Source organism: Alligator mississippiensis, chromosome 13, assembly GCF_030867095.1.
Source record: "Alligator mississippiensis isolate rAllMis1 chromosome 13, rAllMis1, whole genome shotgun sequence".
NCBI classification, from domain to species: domain Eukaryota; kingdom Metazoa; phylum Chordata; order Crocodylia; family Alligatoridae; genus Alligator; species Alligator mississippiensis.
Genome location: NC_081836.1, coordinates 27,340,801 through 27,364,215, shown reverse-complemented (window position 1 = coordinate 27,364,215; position 23,415 = coordinate 27,340,801). Strand labels below are relative to the sequence as shown.

Here is a 23,415-nt window from a genome sequence, read left to right as displayed (position 1 = left end):
AGCAGAGCCCAGCACTGCTGGCGGCGCGGGGGCCCTGTGGTGGTGGCGGCAGCCGCGAGTCTTGTCGCCCTGCTCCGCCCTCCCACGCTGGGTCCCAGGCGCTGGGCTGTGGCGGCAGCTCCTGCCCGTGCCCACAAATCGGGGCATGTGCCTCACACGGGGGGCGTGGGGCACTGGCAGGGCTGCGGCCACTCGTGCTCTGCAGCTTGAGGTGGCCGGAGCGACAGGGGCCTGCGAGTTCCGAGCGCCTCCGCACCCAGCTCTGCCTGCAAGGGCCCCCCATGAGGCGCCCGAGCCCTTCCATAGACAGCACAGAGGATGCACGAAAGGCCCGAGACAGCCTCGCCAGGCCGCGCTCACCCCGCTCCCACACCCCCAGGGGAGGACGGGGCCATTTCGCATGCGCCTCCCCTCGGCCCCAGAGCCCGCGAGCGGCGCGCGCCGCTAACCGCCCCAATTCGAATTCGCATCCTGAGCGCCCAATGACAGAGGGGAGGAGGCGGAGCCGAGGCCGCTCCGCCTGCCCCGCCGGCCTTGCAGCCAATCAGGACGGCTGCTGGGTTTGAAAAAAAGTGCGCGCGGTGGATGGGCGTGGCTTGGGCCGCTCTGCAAGCGGAGGGGGCGGGGTTCTGGCGGCGGAGCAGGGGCCGGGTCGGGGCCTGGGCGGAGCTCGCCTCGCTCTCTGCCCGACCCGAGCTGGGGCTGAGGGGCGTGGCCCGGTGCTGGGGGCGTGGCCCGGTCTGGCCCCGCCCCTGGCCGGTCTCCGCCCTCGGCTCCGGCCGCCTGCTCAGTCTGCACCGGCTGCTGCCCACTCGGGTCGCGGGGCGCTCGGCGCGGGGCAGGCATGAGAGCGGACGGTGAGAGCGGGACGCGGGGCCCTGGCCGGGCTCGCTGCGAGGGGCCCGGGCGGTCGGGTGCGTCTGCCCCAGGAGCTGGCTCCGGCCCGGACAGGGGCCGCCGCGGGGAGCCCTGGCCCGGCCCGGCCCGGCCCTGGTTGGCTGGAGCCCGGGAGCGGCGCTGCTTTGGGCGGGTGGATTTAAAAATCCGCAGGGACTGCGCGGGCCGGGGCCGGGGCCGGGGCCGGGGCCGGTCCGCCAGGGGGCACCTCGGGCACCTCCGCCGGGGGGCGCAGCGGGTCGACGCGGGGTGCCGCGACCATAAAATGCCAGAGCGAAGTCCGAGGTGTGAGCCCGCCGTGACCGGCCAGCACGGGCGGCGGGAGCCTGCGGCCGGGGAGCGTCTGCCGGGCCGCGATGCCCGCGCTGGGCTGCTCCTCTTCCGTTCATGGCGGGGGGGGGGGCAGCAACCTCCTGTCTTGTGCCGTCAAGTCTCTTCCCTCCAAAGGGAGAGGCGGCCCCCCCTGCCTCGCAAAAGTGTTTCTGACTCCTCAGGTGCAGAGCAGACACAGTCTCTTCCAAAGTAAATTACTTATTAGTCACCTGTGGAAGAGCATCTAATTAATGATTATGTAATAACTGTTTTATACATACAGGTGAATCACTTACACCTACATCTTATATTTGTGTGTTTGTTTTCTAAGAATATTTTCCTGAAACCAGGTTACTTTAACAAATTATTATTTTTTAATTGTTCTTTCTGCATAAATGGGACAGGAATATTTAAAAACGCCTGAGATTAATGTATTTTGTTTCTTGCTGCAGGCATGCAGGCAGTGCTAGATCTCTTTCTACAACATATTGCCTTCAGTAACTGAAGGAACTTATAGTACATTTGCCTATTTAATCAGGACTTGCTTGGAATATATTGGTGATACAATCTGTGCACACAGTGCAAACATGCTTGTTTATAGCTCATGTGGCAATTTTTGGTAGTCTTCCTCTTAAATGTTCTTGGCCGGGGGAGCCGTGTTGTCAGCTTCAGTTCTCTGAGCTGATGAGTCAGGCTTCAAATCTGACTAAAGGCATCATTGACACATCAGTCTAGATTGCGTTGCCTTATTACTTTACAGTAGATCTCATTCTAGAAGAGAAGAGGAACACCTGCCAGATAGTGGCAATGTCAGAATTGCCCCTTATCACATAGCTATAATCTTTATTCAAAGGTAACTGACATAGCAAGGGGCTCCCACTGAAACAGTGGCCATTGATCTCAAAAGAATTAGTGGGATGCATTCATTTTTGGTATAAAAAGATGTTCTATTCTGGTGCATAGGATGTGGCCACTTTACTTTGCAAAAATACCTATAACTTGTAGTGGGCAATATAGTTCCTCCAGCTGGGTATTTCCCAATCAGTGAGGCAATTCTGAACCTGCGTCAGTGTCACTGGTCCTAGGGAGGAAGCTCAAAAGCAGCCAATCAGACTTTTTCCCTCTAGCTATCTTGGTTCTGCCCTCCTAAATTATGCCACCCAGTGTTTTCCATGGTGGGAACCAGAGAAGCACTTGGCTGTAGGGTTCTCTGTATGCTGGTCTGTTACAATGTGACAGTGAGAATGGAAAACAGAGCAGGCCAGGAAGGCAATCTACAGAAAATCTCTCCTTCTAGTAGTACAACATTAAAAAAAAACCCCCAAACCTTCACCTCTTTGAAATAGTGAAAAATGGGGGTGGAGAATTTTTTCAGAGAAGTTGGTAGCCAGTGCCTTATACAGTAATGGGTTTCTTCATTCTGTCACATCCTCAGCTAAATCAGTCCCTGTGGCCCTACAAATAAATGATGAAATCCTTGCAAAGGGGTTGTTCCTTAAATCTTCCTGAAAAGTCTGGGGAAAACCCAGCTGATCAGACTTTCTGAATAAATTCAGAATCTCATTGGATAAGATCTATAGGCATTTGTACACATACATGGAACAAGAGTGTCAGGTGCTTTTTAAAAGTGCCTGGTGCTGCATCGCATGCATTTGTATAAATGATGAAAAGTGCATCAGCGCTGAGAAAATGGCAGCAGTGCACTTTTGAACTAAAATGAATCGAAGGTGTTTTAGTTCAAAAGTGCACCGCCGCCATTTTCTTAGCACTGATGCGCATTTCACCCTTTATACAAATGTAGGCGATGTAACGCCGGGCACATCAGATTGTGTGCTCCACAGACTTGATTAACTGAGTCTTCTCGGACACACTGGATTTCTGGCATGTTGGAGCAGGTAAAGATGCGTGTATAAATGCCCTATAAGCTGAACTTTAAAGCTACACTTGATGTTGGCAAGAAGAAAAACTGCTTGGTGAGGAGGCCGATGACTCCCTTTGCAGAATTTAAACTCTGTTTTTTTAAGTGTGTGGTTTCAGCACTTCAAGCCAGGTGAAAAAAAGGCCCCTTTCCAGATGCTGACCCAGTGTCTCTGGTGCCAACGGGCAGTTCCTTCCCTTGGGCTGCTGCTTACAGCTCTACATAGTAGGGCTGTGTAAAACAGCACCGTTCCAATTCGACTTCCATTTTGACAATTCAGCGGAACAGTGTTTCGTTTCGAGTTTCGTTTAGTTTTGTTTCGAAAGCACTGTTCCGTTTCGTTTCGTCAAAAGTGTTTTGCTGTTTCAACACTGTTTTGATGTTTTGCCCATAGGTTATGGGGAAACATAAAATGCAGCAGGCAGGCAAATCGTGGGCTCGCCTGCACCCCTGAGAGTGCTGCCGGGGCTGTGCCGGAGACCTCCCAGGGGTGTGGCCCCTGATCTGCCTGCCAGATGAGAGAAGATTGGTGCGCTGCCTGAGACCAGTGCTGAGGAGATCGCTGCTGCCGCCACTCCCAAGCAGCAGCACCTGGCTCCTCATCTGGCAGGCAGATCGGGGGCTTACCCACACCCCTGGAAGGGCTGCGGGGGCTGTGCCGGAGTCCTCCAAGGAGTGCAGGCTCCCGATCTGCCTGCTAGATGACAGACTGGCACTGGGCGCAGCCTGCACCCAGCACTGAAAAGATCAGTGCCGCCACTGGCACCAGGCGGCAGCACCCAGCTCCTGTCAGCTGGCAGGCAGATAGGGGCACATACCCCCTGGGAGGACTCCGGCATGGCCCCCGCAACCCTCCCAGGGGTGCCGGCGGGCCCCCGATCTGCCTGCCAGCTGACAGGAGCCAGGTGCTGCTGCCTGGGGCCAGCGGGGCCAGGACAGATCGGCTCGTGCAGGGACCCGCCATGCTGATCCGGGGGCAGGGAAGGGTCCCTGCACCAGCTGATCTGCACCTGCCTGGAGCCAGCCCCAGGATCAGGGCAGCAGGTCCCCACACAAGCTGATCATCCCCAGCCCCATACTGAAGCCAGCTCCAGACGAGTGTGGGGCCTGGGGCAGATTAGCTTGTACGGGGACCCTCCTCCGCCCTGGGATTGGGGCAGTGGGTCCTTGCATGAGCTGATCTGCCCTGGCCCGCTGGCCTCAGGCAGCAGCACCCAGCTCCTGTCAGCCGGCAGGCAGATCAGGGGCCTGCCGGCACCCCTGGGAGTGCTGCGGGGGCTGTGCTGGAGTCATCCTGGGGTTATGTGCCCCCAATCTGCCTGCCAGCTGACAGGAGCCAGGTGCAGCACTGATCTTCCTGGTGCTGGCTGTGCCCAGTGCCAGTCTGTAATCTGGCAGACAGATCAAGGGCTCGCACAGCCCCCCACAGCCCTCCCGGGGGTGTGGGCGAGTCCCGATCTGCCTGCCAGATGACAGGAAGTAGGTGCTGCCAGCTGGGACTGGTGCTGAAGCCAGTAAGCCTGGCTTTGAAACTCGAAATGTTTCGAAACTTTTCGAAATGTTTTGAGTTCCCTTGTTTAATTTCAAAGCTGTTTTGAAGGCTTTAGTTTTGTTTCGATTTTGCTGTTTCAAGCTGGAAACGCATTGAAACAACTTTGAAATGAAACACTGGGTGAAATTTCGCACGGCCCTGTTACCTAGTAGCTCAGAGAGAATCTGCCTAGTCTTTGATCACTGAAAAGTAGCAGTAACCAATAGTGAAACAGGCACTTTGCAGCTGCTTGGCAAAGATCTGAGCAATAAGCAAGGCAGTCAATATTGCTTTTCATTGGGATAAATGACCCCTCTCACCAAGCCACCACTCGCAGGCCATTGAGATTAGAACAGATCCTTTTCCTTTCTAGTGGATTGCTTCAAAAACTCCCCCAGATGGAGGTTGAAGATAGTGCTGGGTTTGGGATTATCATTAAGGTGTTGTCCCAGGCCTCTGTAGTGATCCTTCTGCTTTTAATTCATTCTTGCTGCTAGGTAGTTTTGTCCTGTAGCTAACAGATACAGGGTAAGCATGAGGTATGGCTACATGAAGGAAGAGATTTGATCAAGAGCAATGACCCAATGCAAAAAAGGGATAGTTAGGTTAGAAACTCATTACAAACTGTTGACGTGACTGCAGATACCTTAACATGTTATGTATCGTATGAGTGGAAATAACTTGTGAAAGAATTCCTCACAGTAGAGGGAGTATTCCGATTGATCCAAGTGAGGTGGGTAGAAAGTCACCTGTTATAGTGGAATTAGTGAGTCCATAACATGGAGTAGAATTTTTAATGTTCATTTTCACTGAAGAAGCTCTACCACTTGTGTTGCAATAGAGGAGGCTCAGTAATACCAGTAATTTACATGTTGATAGGTGGGTGAGTAATCTTTCCAGCTGTTGTCTTTGTCTTGAAATTGCTACTTGGCATTGCTCTTTACTAAATTTCATATCTGTGTGTTTTTTCCAGTAATCCACTGTAGATGTTCCAGGTGCTTTCCTTTTCCTTCCAAGCGAAGGATAAGAAAACGGCCCCGAGTCCTGACCTTATTGAGTCTCCCTGAAGATGTCCTGTTTCACATTCTGAAAGGCCTTCCTGCTGAGGACATTCTCTCAATCCGAGCTGTGAGTCTGTTAATCCATTTCACCCCTGTAACATGATGTGGCTTACCATAGTCTTTGTGATGTCCTGCCATTAGGACCCAGGACTGGGGAAGGCTGGATTCTCATGTCATAGCAAATCTACCAGCTGTACAGCCACCCTGTATGTATTCCTTTGGTTTTTCTTCAGATCTATGCCCTTGTAATAGCAATTTGATTGGTAAGTCCTTCACAAGATCAAGATTAGCAGGAGAGTTTGGGTGTTCGTAGGGGCCTGTTTTGCTAAATGATCCTGTCTGAACAGTTTGGTTCAGCTAGGAATATCTTGCCTTCCAAGCTCGCATCTTTGTCTAATCTAATTTACTGTAGATAAAGCAAGGAATAGATGTATAAAAATCTACCACTGGTATGTTAGTCTAACAAGATTGTAATAGTAGATCTCATGAACTATGTTGTAATCATTTGCTTCTGTTTTATCTCCAGGTGCATTCACATCTTAAATACCTTGTAGATAATCATGCTAGTGTTTGGGCATGTGCAAGTTTTCAAGAAGTATGGCCTTCTCCAAACAATCTGAGGATGTTTGACAGGTAAATGACAGGAATCCAGGCATGTCTGCTGCATAAGAGGAAGGTAAATAGGTATCCAACTCCCACTGACTTTTGCTCAAAGTTGGGTACCTAACTGTCCTTTCTGCCTTTGAAAATCTCTCTGCTTCATGTGATTAGGAGTACTGTTGATTTCTTTGCCTGTGCTACAAGTTGGGACTGTTATGTTAGCTGAAGTAGGGGCTACAGTTATATTGGTAGCATAAGTAGAAGTTACTTCTAGAAAGTGCTTTGAGATCCCCTGATAAACTAATCACAGTTGCTTTTCTTCTGTACTTTTGTCTCAGTATAATGTGCAAACCAGAATGACAGACCAGAAGAAAGCATAATTGGTTTTAAAAGTCCTTAAAAGTTGTACAACATGACTCTTTCTACACATGTAGCAGCATTTTAAAAAAACAGTAAGAGTTGCAAACAAAGGGGTTGAAGTCTGAACGAGTAAATCTTTTCAGAGATACCTTTAATGTCCCTTTTGAAGGAATGGAGGTGGATGCTAATGTAGCATGCTACTTGTCTTCCTTCTGATTATTGTTGGCACTCTGAGAGAGCTATTTAGTTCTTTATGAAGATAAGAGAGACTTCTGGATGAAAAAAAGTGTCTGGCTTTTGTGGGGACAGGAAAGGAAGGATATGATAATTTATTCTCTAGTGCTCCTGGAGATGTCTTATCTACTTCAGAGGTGCAAATGCTTATTTTTTCCATTTTTTTTAAATATAACTAGAAAGCAAAGTTTGTTGCTCCCCTGGAATTCTCAAATGATTCAAACATCTGATTTGGAGACGCACAGCTTAAATTTGAGGTCTTTTTCTATATTCTTCCTCAGGGCTGCTGAAAAGGGTAACTTTGAAGCTGCTGTGAAGCTGGGAATAGCATACCTGTACAATGAAGGCTGTAAGTATGAGCATTTATGCTTTGAAATGACAGAGGGCATGTTTTAAAATGGAAATCAGACATTCACAGTCTAATCAAGTTTTGATTTTTTTTTTTTTTTTTTTTTTTTTTTTTTTTATGGGTCACTTGAAGAGGGACACCCCTAAATAGAAACAATAAAGATTTTTGCATCCAAATTACAAGACTGGTGAAGATAATTAAAACTATTTTCCCCTTGCTCACAAATATGTGGCCTGGTCCCATCTACCATTATGCCATTGAATGATATAACAGAAAAAGTATGTAAGCGTTTTACAAACCACCGAACTACAAGGGGCTGAAATAGCACTATGCACAGGAAACCTGTGAAAAGAATTAATGGATTTTCTTCTTAGCTGAGGTGTAGAAGTGACGATCACACAATTAACAGCTCTTGAAGGTTTGGATTTTGTAAGTCTCTGATCATACTAGGTTGTTTGGGGTATCTATAAAACATGCTTTAAAATGCAGATGAAGTGTTAGAAAATGAATTGTTTTTTTTAAAAGGAGGCGCCTGACAGTTGGCATTTGTGCTCATGTGCCAAAGGGGATTGGTGTTAATTTGTCAAGTATCAGTATTCATCATATCGCACTAAGTTAGGATTCTGCATTGCTGTTGGCTGACTGTATGACAAGGTCTTGTGTTGCTGCCAGTGATTTGTTTTTAAATTGTGGGGTTTTTTGACTGTCAAAATTTCCAACCTGAATCATGTAAAGTAGGCCTGTACGAATAGGGAAGTATTCCATTTGGATTTGGCCGATTCGGAGGACAGTGATTCGATTTGGAGATTTGGATCACTGTCCTGAGTTGATTCGGCTAAATAAGCTTCAGAAGATTCGGACAGATTTGGTGATTCGAATCGGCCAGGGAGAGGCAGGCACAGCCAGGCGGCTACAGGTTCTCCTGCGGCTCCTCTGGCTGTGCCTGCCTCCCCCTTCACTCCGGGATTGGGGAGAGCCACAGGAAAAGTCCCCGTGGCTGCCCTGCCCAGCACTATCCCTCGTCTGGCCCCAGCCTAGTTCCGGCACTTTAATTAAAAAAAAAAAAAAGAAGCCCCACACTCATTGGCTGCAACAGTGGCAATTATCACCGCTGCCTCATGCTGCGCAGGGTGGCTCTGCCACGAGCTCTCAGTGGCCCCTGATTGCCACTGCCAGAACCAGTGAGTGCATGGCTTTTTTTTTTTTTTTTTAAGTGCTGGGAGGTTGGGCTGGGCGGGGGATGAGGCTGGTCAGGGGAGCCATGGAGACTTTTCCCGCAGCTCTTCCAGCTGTGCCTGCCTCTTCCCCAGTGAGGGGAACTGCGGGGGCTCTGCCCTGTTGCTGCCTGCCAAGTCAGTGGGTGGGGCGCAATGGAGGCATGGCTCTCTTCCAGCAGCAGAAGGGCGGAGCCCCTGCTGCCAACACTGCTGTGCCCGCATCAGCGCTGGGAGAGGGGGGCTCTGCCCTGCTGCCTGAAAAAGCAGCTGGCACGGGGGATGCAGGATGCAGGCGCAGCAGCGATGGGAGTGGGGGCTATGCCCTGCTGCTGCTTGCCCCTTCCGCCTGGAGCAAGCCGCACCTGCATCCTGCGAGCCACCCTCCCTGCCCTGGCTGGACAAGTGGCAGCAGGGCAGAGACCCTGCTCCCAGCACTGCTGCATCCACATCCCACTCCCCGAGTAACGCACCCCTCCACACCAGCTGGGCAGCCCCAATCCCTCCCTTCCCCACACCCCTTCCCTCCACCCTCCCCCAGCCCCAACAGACTTACCAGCTGGAAGCAGCCATCACCTGCCTGTTTAGTCTATTGCCGAATCTCCAAAGTGGCTGAATCTTTTCAGAAGCTTTTCTGAATTGATTCGGATGCTTCAAATCGATTCAGAGCTTTTACTTGGTCTCCCAATTCGATTTGGATATGGAGATTCGGCCCGATTCGGGGCCCGAATTGCCAAATCCAAATCGAATTGGGAGACCAAGTAAAAGCTCTGAATCGATTTGAAGCATCCGAATCGAATCCGTTACTGAAGCTTTGCACAGCCTTAATGTAGAGGTACCTTTCAGTCTTGCTCCTGCCCCATCCTGTTAGTGTCTCTAAAAATTATCCTGTGGTGATTTTAAACCGTCTTTCCTTTTTAAATTTTATATGGTCTTTCCCTTGTTCCAGTGTCCATCTCTGATGAGGGTCGTGCAGAAGTGAATGGGTTAAAGGCATCTCATTTCTTCAGTTTGGCAGAACGTCTGAATGTCTGTGCAGCCCCATTTATCTGGCTTTTTATTCGCCCGCCCTGGTCCGTGAGTGGGAGCTGCTGCAAAGCTGTGGTCTATGAGAGTCTTAAAGCAGAGTGCCAGTTTCAAAAAGTAAGTGGTACTTTTTTCTGTTGATGGTTTTCAAGCAGCTTAGCATGGACAGCCACTGCTTTGCCAGGATCTTCAATTTCTTCAAGTAGCTTTTATGCCTTCACTTGTTAATGGCTGTAAACACAGTTGTTGATAGAATTAAACTGCATGCAGCATGTTGGATGGGCACTGTCAGATGGATGCCAAAGTATGGCTTGGCCAGATTCAGTAGCATAATTAAAGCAGGGCAACCTGGGCAGCAGCACTGGACATTGACTTAGGAGTGGGGCAGGGGGTGGAAGAACAGCAGTTGCTGCCACACCCTCACAGTTGTATTGCCAGCAGCGCAGTGGCAGCTGCAAGTTGCCACTGCCTCAGAGTGACACAGCTGCCCTGGCACATTGCTCTCTTGTTATGCCCCTGGCCAGATTCAGTTCCATCTCCCGAAGTAACAAAATAATGAGGGAAGGAATGGTCAGTTGTCAAAAGACCAACAGCAAAATGCAAGTTCTAGCCTGGGGATGTCTGAAAAAAGTTGTTCTTTTTTGTTCTTTTTACTAATACATGGCTGCTTAAACCCTATCTCTCTTCAGGCTCAGAAAGGATCTATTCTTCATTGCTTAGCTAAGGTTTTAAGTCTCTTTGAGGTGAGTGATATTTGTTTCCTGCTGACAAGACCTAGTAATTATGAAAGTATAATTTTACAATGCAGACTTCTTCTATGTCTCTTTAAAATGCTTGGTGTGTTTTGTTGTTACCTTTATGCATGATCAGTCCAATTGTTACTTACTTCTTCCAAGGTGTGTTGTTGTTTTTTGGGTTTTTTTTTTTTTTAAGGCTGAGAAGCTTAAATACCTTTTCTTACCCTCTGTTTAAGGGATGCTGTCAACTCTAGACGTTGTCAGTTGAAAAAAATTAAATAGTTTTAAGTAGAGGTGCACCGATACATCGGTCTGATATCAGACAAGTACCGATATGAGGAAAATTGTCTATATCGGATATGGGGCCAATAATTTGGCTGATAAATGCCCGTGCTATGCACGGCCACAGCACAGCACGGAGCAGAGCCAGCAGCATGGAGAGCTACCTCCGACTGGTAAGTCGGAAGGGGAGGGGAGAGGGAAGGGGCGTCAGGGGGCAAATCAATGCCCCTGCAGTGAGGGAGGGGGCAGGGGTAGGCACTGCCCAGCTGGGGCGGGGGGGTCATGAGATGGAGGCGCAGCTCGTGGGGAGGGTGGCTTTTGCTGCTGGTTGCACCCCGCTGCTTGCACTGCTGCCGCCCAAGCACCAGGAAAAGCTGGAGTTGTGGCGGGCAGCAGCACAGGGTTGGGAAAGGAGCTGCAGTGAAATTTGGAGGGGCTGCAGCCTGCTCCCAGTGCCGCCAGAGCCTGCTCCAAGTCCAGCCCCTGGGAAAAAATCTGCGCAGCACTGGCTCTGGCTCCACCCTGCAGCTGCAGCCCACCCCACACCGCACAGGTCCAGGGGCACATGTCCTCCGCCCTCCTGGGTTGCACACCCCCCCCCCCCCCCAACTGCACTCTGTCCTGCATGTGTGTCATCCCCCTGCCCTCGCCCTAGCTGGGCAGCACTTGCCCCCTCCCTCCCCGTGGGGGGTGCTGATCTGCCCCCCCCCCCCCCCCCCCCCCCACACACACACACACACCCCTTCTCTCCTCCCTCCCCTTCCACCACAAGGGACTTACCAGCTGATGGCAGCTGTATTGGATCTATATCAGCCTCCTTAAATATCAGTTATCAGTATCAGCCTCCAGAATCTCTATTGGTGCACCCCTAGTTTTAAGTACTAGACCCATAGTGCTCACACTGAGTGGATGCTCCTTTTGAGAGCTGTCATTACTGGTACCAAAGCAAAGGGCGTGCTGCCCACTTAGGTCTCAATTGTTTGAACTCCCAGAGGAAGGTTGCAAAGCAACCCCCCCAGTCTGAGTCTCCTAACAATAGTGCCTACAGTAGTGCTGGAAACAGCCCTGAAAATCTGTAGATTGCTTTCAATCAATAGATTCTGTGCTGTAGTTTTTAATCTTTGGAAATTCTGCCACACTTAGCTGTGTATGCAGAATAAATGACATGTTATCCTGTGTTCTTAGGATGAAGAAAAAAGAGAGGAAGCCCTTGAAATGTTTGAAGAATCTTCAAAGCAGGGTTGTCTAAACAGCTCCTACCTCCTCTGGGAAAGTAACAGAAAGGCTGCTGTGAGTAAATGCTTCCTAAAATAACATTAATTTGTATTACAGCAGTACCACAGGCCCTAACCAGGACTGGGGCTGTTAGGTGCTAAATACAAACAGAGTAAGACAGTTCCTTCCTTTAAGACAGGGATGGGCAATTATTTGGGCCTGAGGGCCACATGGCCTGTTTTGGGGAGTTGGGTCAGCACCCTTCCTGCCCCCCTGTACGTAACAACTCGCCAAAACTCCCTATGTGGGATGGGGCCCCAGGTAGCGGTCTTCAGGAGTGAGACAGGTAGGCAGGGCTGGGATCACAGGGCAAAGGCATGGAGCGGTGGCAGTGCAGGGCCAGGGCTTGGTCAGAATCATGCTCCGCTGCCTACGCACCCCTGTGACAGGCACAGATTCCACAGGCAGGGGGATCTCGGCTCTGCCCCCAGCCCTGCTCCGTCACCGCCCCACAATCCCAGCACCAGATGCAGCTCCCCACCCTCTCATGTAGCTTGCCCGCATGGCTCCCTAGAGCTGTGGCCAGGGTCAGGATCTGGGAGTGGTGACAGCATGGGGCTGGGGTAGAGCTTGAAGCTGCTGCGGGTCCTCACTGGGGGGCTGCAGCAACCATGAGGGGGAGAAGAGGGCTGTGAGCCCTGTGGAAGAAGCCAAGAGGCAGGGGCATGGAATAGCCACGTGTGACCGCCAAGCTTGCTGGATGGGGGGGAACTAAGGCTCCCTCCCCTTGCCCGTCCCTTCCCCCAGCCTGCGGCATGCAGCCCACAGGCAGAGGAGAGTGGACCTGGCAGCGACTGCACACCCCACCATGAACTTAGAAGCAGCGGCCAGGACTGGGCCAGGGAAGGCAGGAAGCACTGGGGCACCCCTATCCCGTGCCAGCCTGCAGCCTGTGTGGTGGATGCCTGTGTGGTGGTGGCAGCCCCCAGCTCTGCTGGCTCTGTATGAGGGGTAGCAGAATGGAGCAGCACAGGGGCAGCAGCAGGAACTCCAGTGAGGGCACTGTGTCTGGGGCCAGGTGCAGGTCTTCCTACCTGGTTATGTGCCCTTTGCATGTGGCTCCTGGCCAGTCTCCTTGGACAAAACTTTCTTAATGCTGTTTGTGTGCTTCTCTGTAGATGTCAGATCCTGGCAGATACCTCCAGAGTCTCAGGAAATTAAGGGACTATGCAGCAAAGGGTTGCTGGGAAGCACAGGTAAACCCCTTCTTGGATTATGTATGTTGTGATAAAACTAGAGGTCCACCGATATATCAGTTGCATATTGGGTCAGCACCAATAACAGGAAAATTAACATTATTGGCAATCACCTTTTTTGGCCAATGTCACTGATAAATGCCATGTGCATGTACGCAGCTGCAAGTGGATGGGCAGCTTAAAGAGTAGCACCCTGCCAGTAAGTCTGTGGGATGGGGGGGAAGGAGTGTCGAGGTGGGGGGAGCCTCCACGGTGAGGGAGGGAATGGCATAGGGGCAGGTGTTTCCCAGCCAGGGCGGTGAATGGGACCCTGGGGCCAGGAGCATGACAGAGCGGTGGGTGACTCAACCAGGGAGCATAGGGAGGGGGGCAGCCCTCTGTTGCTATGCACACCCCTGAGGAGGCATGTGGGGCATGCACCTCCCTGGATTTGTGCGTGGAGCGAGGGAGGGGTGCCTGCTGCGGGCTCAGGGCCAGGGGCTGTGCTGGCCTCTTCATGGGAGCAGGCAGGGGTGGGCTGAGTTTAGCTGGGAAGGATAGATATGGGGAATTTTGGGGTGGTTGTAGCCCCCCAAACCTCCCTAGCACTGCCCCTCCTCGGGGCACTCCCTGCGAGTTCCCCACATGGGGCTCCCCAGGGAAAGGCAACGAAGTTGCATGCCCCAAGCAATGGGGGCTAGGGAGTTATAGCCATCCTTCCCAGTGCCACTACTGCCTGTCCCTTACAGTTGAGTCGGGTCCACCACCACCTGCTCCGAGCGCAGCCCTGATCCAGCCCCCATGCCGGGAAGAGGCCTCTGGTGCCAAGCCTGCAGCAAGCAACTTGCCTTTGCCCTGCACACACATCTGGGTGGAGGCACATGCCCCCCTCCATGCCTCCCCCGGAGGTGCACAGCAGCAGGGAATTGCCCCCACCCTTCCTTCTCTGCCCGTCCCCCATGGCTTTGTTCCAGTCCCAGCCCTGGCATCCTTTTCACTGTCCTGGCTGGGCAGCGCCTGCCCCTGCCCCACTCCCTCCCTCCTTGTGGGTGGGGCTCGATCTGCACCCCCCCCCTCTCCTCCCCCCCGAATTACTGGCAGGAAGCTGCTTTTCAAGCTGCCTGGCTATCTATCAGTATTGGTGAAGAGAATCTTTATCAGTGCACCCCTAGGTAAAATGTCTTCTGAAAACACTGCTTCCAGTGAAATCTGGACAGGACCTGCCTTCAGTGTTAAGAGCCTGTTCCAAAGTACTGTATATATTGTTTCAACTTAAGTAGGCCAGTTCTGCAAACCACCTGTTGTTGTCAAAGTCCTTTGCTGGGTTTCCATGTATTTATTAATGGGAAATCTACCCAGGCTCTCCAGTATACTTTTAATTAACAACCTGCATTTTTTCTGACTAAGTGCTAAATAAATAACTTTCTATTTTGTTTTGTTTTTCTTTCCTCTTCTGTCATGCCTGTTGCAGATAGCTTTAGCCAAAGCTTGTGGGAATGGAAATCAGCTAGGATTAGAAGCAAAAGCCTCCAATGAGGTGGTGTCTCAGCTCTTCCAGACCTCCCTTCCCATCAGCAAGCAAACTATCTTCACTGTGCAAAAGGGAATGAATGAGACAATGAGGTAAAGACCGGTTTAGCAGCTAGGGCTCTAACAAACTGTAATACAGCAGCCGAAATTACTGGAAGAGCTTATCTACCTGGAATGAAGTGTATTTTGCCAGATCATTAAGCTCTTTGCTAACTGGATGTAGCTTTGCAACATATCTTAAAATGCAGAAATATTTGTAATTTCGCAAATATCAGTGTGGTGTAGAACCAGAGTAAAGCGACAGTGTGTGTGTGTGTGTGTGTGTGTGTGTGTGTGTGTTTAAAGGATGTCTGTCTTTAAGTAAAATAACAAATTCTGGCAATCTAAAAACCCCCCGCCAAGGACAATGAGCCCAGAGTTGGTCTTCTTTATAAAGATAATAAAATGCCTTTCCAGTTCTGTAGGTACAATATAGGAATCCTTCTAAAATCTGTCTTTGCTATACAGTGTTAAGCTCGTAATTTTTGAGTGCATAAAAGTAGAGGTGTGTCGATACATTGGTCCACATCGTATCAGCACCAATAAAAGGAAAATTGACATTATTGGCAATCATCTTTTTTTGACTGATGTGGCCAATAATGTTGCCAATAAATGTCGCATGCATGCGCATAGCTGCAGCATGCCTGGGGCCAGGAATGCAGCACAGCAGCTTGGAAAGCAGAGCTGGCTGGTAAGCCTGTGGGGAAGGGAAGGGTTGGGGGCAGGGAAGGGGCATGTGGGGGTGCAGATCAAGGCCCCCACGGTGAGGGAGTGGGGCTGGGGCTGGGACAGGGGCAGGTGCAGGTGCTGAACAGCCAGGGTAGGGTGGGGCAGGTACAGGATGGAGCTGCAGGCAGCTAGTCCGGGGGGAATAGCTCCTGCTGTTGCAGACACACCCAGGAGAGGCATGGGGGGCATGTGCCCACCTGATTGTGTGGGGTGAGGGCGAGCTGTGCTCAGGGCTGGGGCTGTGCCAGCCTCTTCCTGGCAGTGGGGCTAGGTCAGGGCTGCGCTTGCGCCAGACAGGTGTGGGGCAGGCAGCGGTGGCGCTGAGAGGGGGGCTACAGCAAATCTTGGGGTGCCCTCCATGCCTCCCCCAGGGGTGCGTGCAGTGGCAGGAGCCCCACCCCCTGGATGAGCAGCCTGCAGCTCCAGCCTCTGTTCCACTCCTCTCATTGTGGAGGCCTCAATCTGCACCCACTCACACGCCCTCCCCTTCCCTCCCCACACTCCTTCCCCCTCCCAACAGACTTACCAGTGGGACACTGCTTTCCAAGCTGCTGGGCTGTATATCGGCAATTGGATCAGTATCAGCTGATATGGCTGATCAATAATCGTCCATTGGTATTGGCCCAAAAATCTTTTATCAGTGCACCCCTACATAAAAAGTTGGTAAAGTGTTTGAGCAGGCTTTAGTGTTACAGTTGTCAATTGGTCATGGTCTGGATGGTTTCTTGCCCAACAGATCATGTGACTTATCTCCTTCCTTAGGTACATCTTAATTGACTGGCTGGTAGAAGTGGCCACGATGAAGGATTTTTCAAGTCTTTGTCTTCATATGACAGTGGGATGTGTGGATCGGTACTTAAAGCTGAGACCTGTACCCCGTGCCCGACTGCAGCTCTTGGGAATTGCCTGCATGGTCATTTGTACACGGTGAGAGTTCCAACTGCTGACTTGCAAGTGTCCAAGTGCTGATGCAGGCCTGCTTGTGCAGCTCTTTGCAGTTTTCTGTACTATGCTAATAAAGAACAGAATGAGAAATAGTCTGGTCCTTCTCTCTACATAGGCTGTCTTTTGGAATGCTGCTCTCTAGAATAAACTTTCTTAATGTTTGTAGATGAGATGCAAAATGCTGCTGTTCCCTGAATAGTTATTTAAATAAGAAAAGCCCGTTATGGTGCAGCATCTGTAGCTCCTTTTATATTAAGCACTAAGGTTTTACAACCAGACTAGTAGCATTGGTATTCCTACTAGAAAGCACTTCAGCCTTATTGTTATTCAGATCAGGCCATGTGATTCCCAGAAGAACAAGTTTGTATCCGTATTCATGCAATGTGTGGGGAAGGGAAGTATTTTTAATCTGAACCAGTGCATTGTCAGTGATTTTAATTCCACTGTGGCCTCAGCGGCAGTGCTTAGAGAGGTTCCCAAACATGGCTCAATTCCAGGCATATGGACTAGCCCTCAGTGCTCGGTCAGCAATTTTCAAGAAGCACTTAACCTGTGAAACAACTTCATGGTCAAGGTTTTCTAGCTGGCTGTCTGATAATGATGCAGCTCCATGTTAAAGACGGTGTAAATGCCCCATTAACATTTTACCTTTCTGCTTCTTGGCCTGACACACAATTTACTGGTGCCTTTTCTAAATTGTACTACCTTCCTCTTTCCCATTGGGGAAGTACCTTCCTAGGATACCCATGAGCATCCAATGTGCAAGAAAAGCTCAGAATGTGTGACTTCCCCTAATTATTTGTGTATCCTGCAGCTTCATCAGCAAAGAGATCTTGACAATACGAGAAGCTGTGTGGCTAACAGATAACACATACAAATACGAAGATCTGGTTCGAATGATGGGGGAGATCATTTCTGCCCTGGAAGGCAAGATAAGGGTGAGTTTTTGGGAAATGAGTGGCATGTTCCTTTCTTCAACTCTCACTTGCTAAATCATGAGTAGTTGTGCTCAGTGATGAGGTAGTGTAGATCCTTTTCCCAATCTCTTTTTTAATTGGATTTTGTTGCGTCTGATGCTCTGAACCAGGATGGTTTGCTTCTGAGATGCTGGTGACTGGGTACTGAATTCAAATAAGCGCTGAGCCAGCTGTGGGACTCATGTCCTTGGTAATCCTGTGCTTGCTGGTGCTTACTGCTATTCTTGAGGAGGTTAAGTTTTAGCCCACTTGGGACTAAGTTTAAAGATTAATTGTTCTGCTTACCACAGGCAAAGTATCTCAATAACCTGTGCTGGTAAGGAGCCATGTTATGAAATGAAAAGGGACTGCTGCTTGGAACCACTTCCATTCCAAATGTCATTGTGTCTGATGCTTGACTGTTCTGAAGTTTTGCCAAGCTCTGTGTTCACCCTTGTGTTAGATTCCTACTATTGTGGACTACAAAGAAGTGCTGCTGAACATAATCTCGCTGGAGAGAAGAACTCTTCACCTGTATGGCTTTATCTGCGAACTCTCACTGTTAAACACAAGTCTTTGTGCATATTCCCCTGCCCGTCTGGCTGCTGCAGCATTACTGCTAGCTAAGATATTGCACAGGCAAGGTAAGGAACAGTCTGATGCTAATCATGAATAAATGGACTTGCAGGGAAGCCTGTCCTGTCCTCTCTGATAGGCATCATAGAGCCAAGTGTATACTTAATTCATTGTGCCAAACTGCCTTGGTCATCTCAAAGGTGAAACTCTGTAGAATGATGTGATGGGCTCGGCTCACTTCCCCATACTAGCATTGGTGGGCTCAAGTTGGCACAAGGCTTGCATTGCCATGGGCTATGAAAAGATTGAGGACTTCTTTTTGCTGTTAAAGGTACACTGGGTTATGCAGCAAGGGACTTCTGAAGGGAGCTGTGGCTGCCAAAACTAGGAGCCCATCAGCTGTATCTGAACTCAGACACATAATCTGAAATACCAGTGCTACTAATAATAATAATGATCTCATGTAAAACCACCTGATGTAAGAGCTGCTTGTTCAGAATGTTTCTGAGCTGGTGTTGAAAATCTCTTCTCCAGCACATCCATGGACCAGCCAGCTCTCTGAATGCACTGGATTTTCCCTAGAAGACCTGATACCCTGCATGCTGAGCCTCTATCAAAAATGGTAAAACCTTCATAGCTTTTTCTGAGTAATTTTCAGTGGTGCTCGGATGGGTAGGAATATTTGGAATTCATGTATTACAGACATTGCATAAATCTGAACAAAATATTGATAATTGTTGTCTTGGAACTGGGGAGATGGCCCTGGCAAAGATACCCTTTGCTTCTTGCACTATGGGAAAGGTTGAGCGTGTTATTGATAATGAAGCTAAATGATGACTGCTTCATTCATTCAAACAGTAGTACCCTTGGTTACAGGAGATGGCTTTCTCATGGCTAGTAGCCCCAGCCTGTCAAAACTCCCTTGTTTCATAAAGCTGGGATGCATTTGCCAGCAGTGAAGGGAACCCATCATGGAAGGTATCATAAGCAGATCCTACCCTCTGTTATAAATATGATAAAGGGAGGAGTTTGGTCCTGGAGCTGCCTCAGAGCTGAGCTACCCATCCTGATTTGCTAACCTGTTGCTATTTCTGTTGGACCAGAGCTGTTGAGAGCGATCCTCCAGACCTATGAAACAAAGGAATTCTAACAAGTCCTGTACAATATAGTGACCTGTGTTGTGATTTTTCTTCTTAGTTTCCATGATGATGTCCCAAAGGATTATAGGCAGGTGTCCTTGACTGCTGTAAAACAACGATTTGAAGATGAACGTTATGAAGAAATTGGCAAGGAGAAGGTGTGTTAGTAGCCTTTTTCTTTTCTCTATTCTGTGATGACACACCCTCAGCAGAGAAATCTACATGGCAGGATATAAAGGACTCACTAAAGCAATGGTTCTTAACCTGCAGGCTGCATGCAACCCAATCTGCACGCTGCTGCAGGCCATGTTACATCCTGTTAAATGGATACACAGGAAGTAAGTTGTGTGGGTGCAGTCCATATAACACATTGAGAACTACAAGTGTGGCCCACTCAAGCAAACGGGTTGAGGACCACTGCACTAAAGGAATAGTAATAGTGGAGAGGTGCACAAGTAATGTGTGATGTTAGTGCTGCTTCCCCTCGGGAGTATACATTGCACAGTGGGGCTGTAAATGCCAAGGAGCAGTTCCAGATCAAGCAATCAGATGCCCTGCTGCTTGGAGTGCACTGCTGTAGTTGTCTCACTAAACTCTTGCTTTTTAGGTGATGAGTTACAGCCAGCTCTGTCTGCTGTTAGGAGTGAAGCAGGAGGACCCAGAGCCCAGTCCCTTGCACACGAGTGCAGTAGAAATTCAAACTTTCCTTAGCTCTCCTTCTGGAAAGAGAACTAAAAGGTTGGTAAGCTGATAATTCCGTATGTGTGCGCTTCTGTTTTGTGTGCATACCCATGGGACCTAATATAACTCAGAAGGGAGGTCTCCCTTGGGCATAAGCCAAGGGGTACTTGGCTTCCCGAAGACTGTGCACACACTTCAGTGTGGCATTTCCTCCTTTCTTCTATTCAGACCTTCCATTCTTTAGAGATCCAAGCAATTCTTTCTCATATCACCCAAAGAAAGGGTTGGATTTGCTGTGCAAGTTGTCAGTTTTGTAGCATTCTCTGGAGGAGTTTTTATAGCTAAGCGAGCAGAGATTGGCCTGGTCTTTTCCTTCCTTTCATCCATATGATCTCAGGCTAACTAACTTCTGGCTTCCATGCTGCAGGAGAAGGGAAGACAGCATTCAGGAAGACCGGGGCAGTTTTGTAACTACACCCACGGCTGAACTGTCCACCCAAGAGGAGAGTCTTCTGGACAACTTTCTGGACTGGAGCTTAGACTCCTGTTCTGGGTATGAAGGAGATCAGGAAAGTGAAGGCGAGAAAGAGGGAGATGGTGAGTTGTGCATCTTCCTATTATTTCCTTGGTTGCTGAAAAAGCACATTTCAAAGGGCAACGTTGAAAGGCCTCCTTTTCATTGTACTCTGGAGAGAGTACCTTTACACAACAATCTTAGCATTACCAAAATGTTATGCATCTCCAGGACTCCCTCATTCTTTTGTGCTGCTGGAAAATATTTGGTTACAAGTCTCAAAAGTTTTTGTTCACTGGCTTCAAATTCAGGAAGATGAAGAACTGCAGCCTGTTCTAAGCATGTTCTGTTGGACTTGAAGGACTAACAAGGGCAGTATTCCTGGCTGTCTGTTAATAGATTTCGCTGCTGCTGTGATCTGCTCCTTGCCATCCCCTGCTAGAATTCTGGAAAGCGCCAAGAATTCTGTGGCACTAGTCATGTGGCAGCTTGGTCAGTACTGCAGTATCTGTGTTCCTGTCAATGCTGTATAACTCAGTGCTTTGTATATAGCCTGTCCTGCATGCCAGCAGTTGCTAGAATACAGCAGTGGGGTCCCTCTTACACAAGGGAATATTTTGAGCTTTCAGTTCTGTCTTAATCCATCCAGGATTCAAACTCAAGCACTCAGGATTCTCCAGCCTGTGCTGAGGCTCTGCCTTTCCTGGCTACACTGTACTCCAGTATATCCAACTAGAAACTAACCTGTTCCTTTTGATCTTTTGTCAGTAACAGCTCCCAGTGGAGTCTTGGATGTAACTGTGGTCTACATGGATCCTGCAAACCACTGCTGTCAGGATTCCAGCGATGAAGATATCCCACCCACAATGTGGTCCCGACAGGATGTTCTGGGGAGGGAGGCTGACCAACAGTGGCTCACACCCCTGACCCCAAGAGAACCTACGCTAGAGGCCAGTTCAGGCTATTCCTCTGTTAACAGTGCTAGTCCTACTTCCTCTGCAGACAGTAATTTTGGAGCATCTCTCAAAACTACCTCAGTGCTGTCTCTGGGCAGTTCCATGAACAAAGGGCCATACCTGTCTTACTACTTGAAATCATGTTTACAGTCTGTCCACTCCAAACCTTGCAAGGGCCAGTGTGACAGAAGGCAAGTCAAGCGGAGAAATGTGGCTGAATGCAGTGAAGAAAAGATGAACTTGGGCTTCTTGAGCCTCTAATTTCATGCTGTTTTACCTAAAAGGGTTCCTGGAAACAGTATTTCTGTGTAGTCTTGCAGGGGAAGGTAGTAAGTAATTGATGCCTGTATAAGCCAGCCCCTCCTCTCCCAGCTAGCCTATGCCCATCAGGGTCCTCAAGCCCAGTTCCTGCTTCTGTGGCCCATTACTGGGCCACCTCATTTCTAGGCAGCTGCTTTTTAAAATGGCCCTTCTACTTTGATCCTATGCAAATTAAAACCCCTCTTTCCATTCTAGTCTTGAGCACATGTTAAGCAAAGAGCCCCTCTATGCCATCCACTGCTGTCTTGTCACCTTTTACTTCTAGCCTCTGCTGGTACGTGAATACGTGTGTCCTCCATAACTTCACACTTTGGGTAGCTGACTCTAAAAGAAGGGAAGCAAGTTTTGTCCCCTTGTTATAGGATACATGTAACACTATGCTCAAGTTCCAACTGAAAAGCTCAGGCCATTTCTGTGGCTTCACTCTGCCAATTGCTTGCTCACTCAAGCGGTGTCCCCCATTATGTGTGGACACAGTTCACTACTGATCATTTTATGGATACAAGGAAAGCAAATGGAGGACCAAGTCCTCAGGGTACAGGTAAAAAGAGGTTTACTTTGTATCAGACCTGAACTTTTAAACCTCCCTTCTACCCATCAGGCATTGAACCCAGTCCCACCTGGATGTAGTCCCTCTCACCTCCAGTTAGAGGTGTAAATAAGGAAAATCCAGTCCTCTCTCTAACTGCCATATGTTCTCTCTCAGTTGAAGAGCCTCCCTTCTGTGCCTTAACACTTCACTGCCTTGTGCCTTCCTTTAGTCCTGCTGCAGACTGTAGCTTTGTTCTGTGGTTAAACTGCCACCTTCTCCTCCATTAGGTCAACCTCACTTCCTGTCTATTGCATATTGTCTTCCTGGCCATTTCCAACATGTCCAAGTTGAGTACATATCATTTTGAACACTAGAACAGAGATGGCACTGCAGTAAGGGTAACTATCACTTCTGGATAAAGCCCTGGCTTAGATGTCTCCCCACTGCACTCCAGCCAGCCAAGGAGAACATGTGCAATTCCAATAGCTGAGCTCAGTTTCATGCCTAATGCAGGCTGGAGAACCTATAAGAAATCACCATGTTGCAACAAGCCCAAGGCTGTGGATAAAACTGCTTCATCCTATGGATGGTTTGTTACAGGATGGGTTGCCTTTTGAACAGGGTGTAAGTGTTAAGGTACCAAGGTACAAGATTTTTGGGAGCTATGTCACTATGAACTAACACTGGAACTGCACTTCATGTTCCCCCTCCTTTATTTTAGAAGTTACAGTGGCAGAGACAATGACAGTTATCTACAATGTAGTGACTTTTTGATAAAATAATTTTTTAAATATTAGACTCCTTGTTTTCTTTACACATAAACACGATACTTAATTTAATAAGTTGATATTAATTGGTGGTTATACTGGGGGTAGATTTAATGCTCATCTGCCCTGAAACACTTGAACAAGTTGTCACAAGAACTGAGTGGCTGAGACTAAGCTCTAGCTAAGGCTGCAAGTAAGCTAATGAGTGGCATCTTTAGTATTAATACTACTAGTAACTGTAGTAATCAAGATGATATTGTCCTTTTCAGTAGAGCTAGATTTAATTGTTGTACTGCTTCACCAGAATGTATAGTGCAGATACTGTGAAAGTGGCTTTCCAGTGGTTGAGCTGCCCCTGAAGGGGGATCCCAGCTTCAAGTAAGCTGCCCTTTTTTTTTTTTTTTTTAAAGTGAGTGGATCTTATAGCCAGCACCAGGTGTAGCTTAGAGCTGTTAAAGTAGAGGAGGTAGGACTCACCTTTATGCAAAAGGTAAGAACTGAGCTGGAGACAACCAACCCAACAGCACAGAACTAGTCAGCCAACCGTTCTAGAGCTCATGCAACTAGCCTGACCATTTGCCCTAATGTCATTGAGTAGGTCTTGGGGACAAAGCAATGTGCAAAATCCCAGTTACTCCCTGCCTCTACCAACTGCTGGAGCCCAGCCATGGGAGAATGTCTTTAGCAAGCAGAGGTAGATAGAATGGGAGATGGAAGATTATGAACTCTTCAGGGCTAACACAGAAGAGGGCCCCATAC

At 49.1% G+C, this 23,415-nt stretch overlaps 1 protein-coding gene across 1 annotated transcript; it reads left to right on the top strand.

Moving 5' to 3' along the window:
* Positions 1-750: 750 nt before the first annotated feature.
* CCNF (cyclin F) lies at positions 751-22,680 on the top strand. The gene is made up of 17 exons (XM_006278171.3): positions 751-857; positions 5,632-5,786; positions 6,246-6,352; positions 7,195-7,262; positions 9,426-9,619; positions 10,192-10,245; positions 11,707-11,811; positions 12,915-12,992; positions 14,443-14,594; positions 16,032-16,196; positions 17,029-17,152; positions 17,634-17,814; positions 18,281-18,368; positions 18,944-19,043; positions 19,493-19,623; positions 19,994-20,163; positions 20,849-22,680. Exons 1-17 carry the CDS (start codon positions 845-847, stop codon positions 21,295-21,297), a joined length of 2,334 nt encoding a protein of 777 aa, XP_006278233.1. The 5' UTR covers positions 751-844; the 3' UTR covers positions 21,298-22,680.
* Positions 22,681-23,415: the final 735 nt, after the last annotated feature.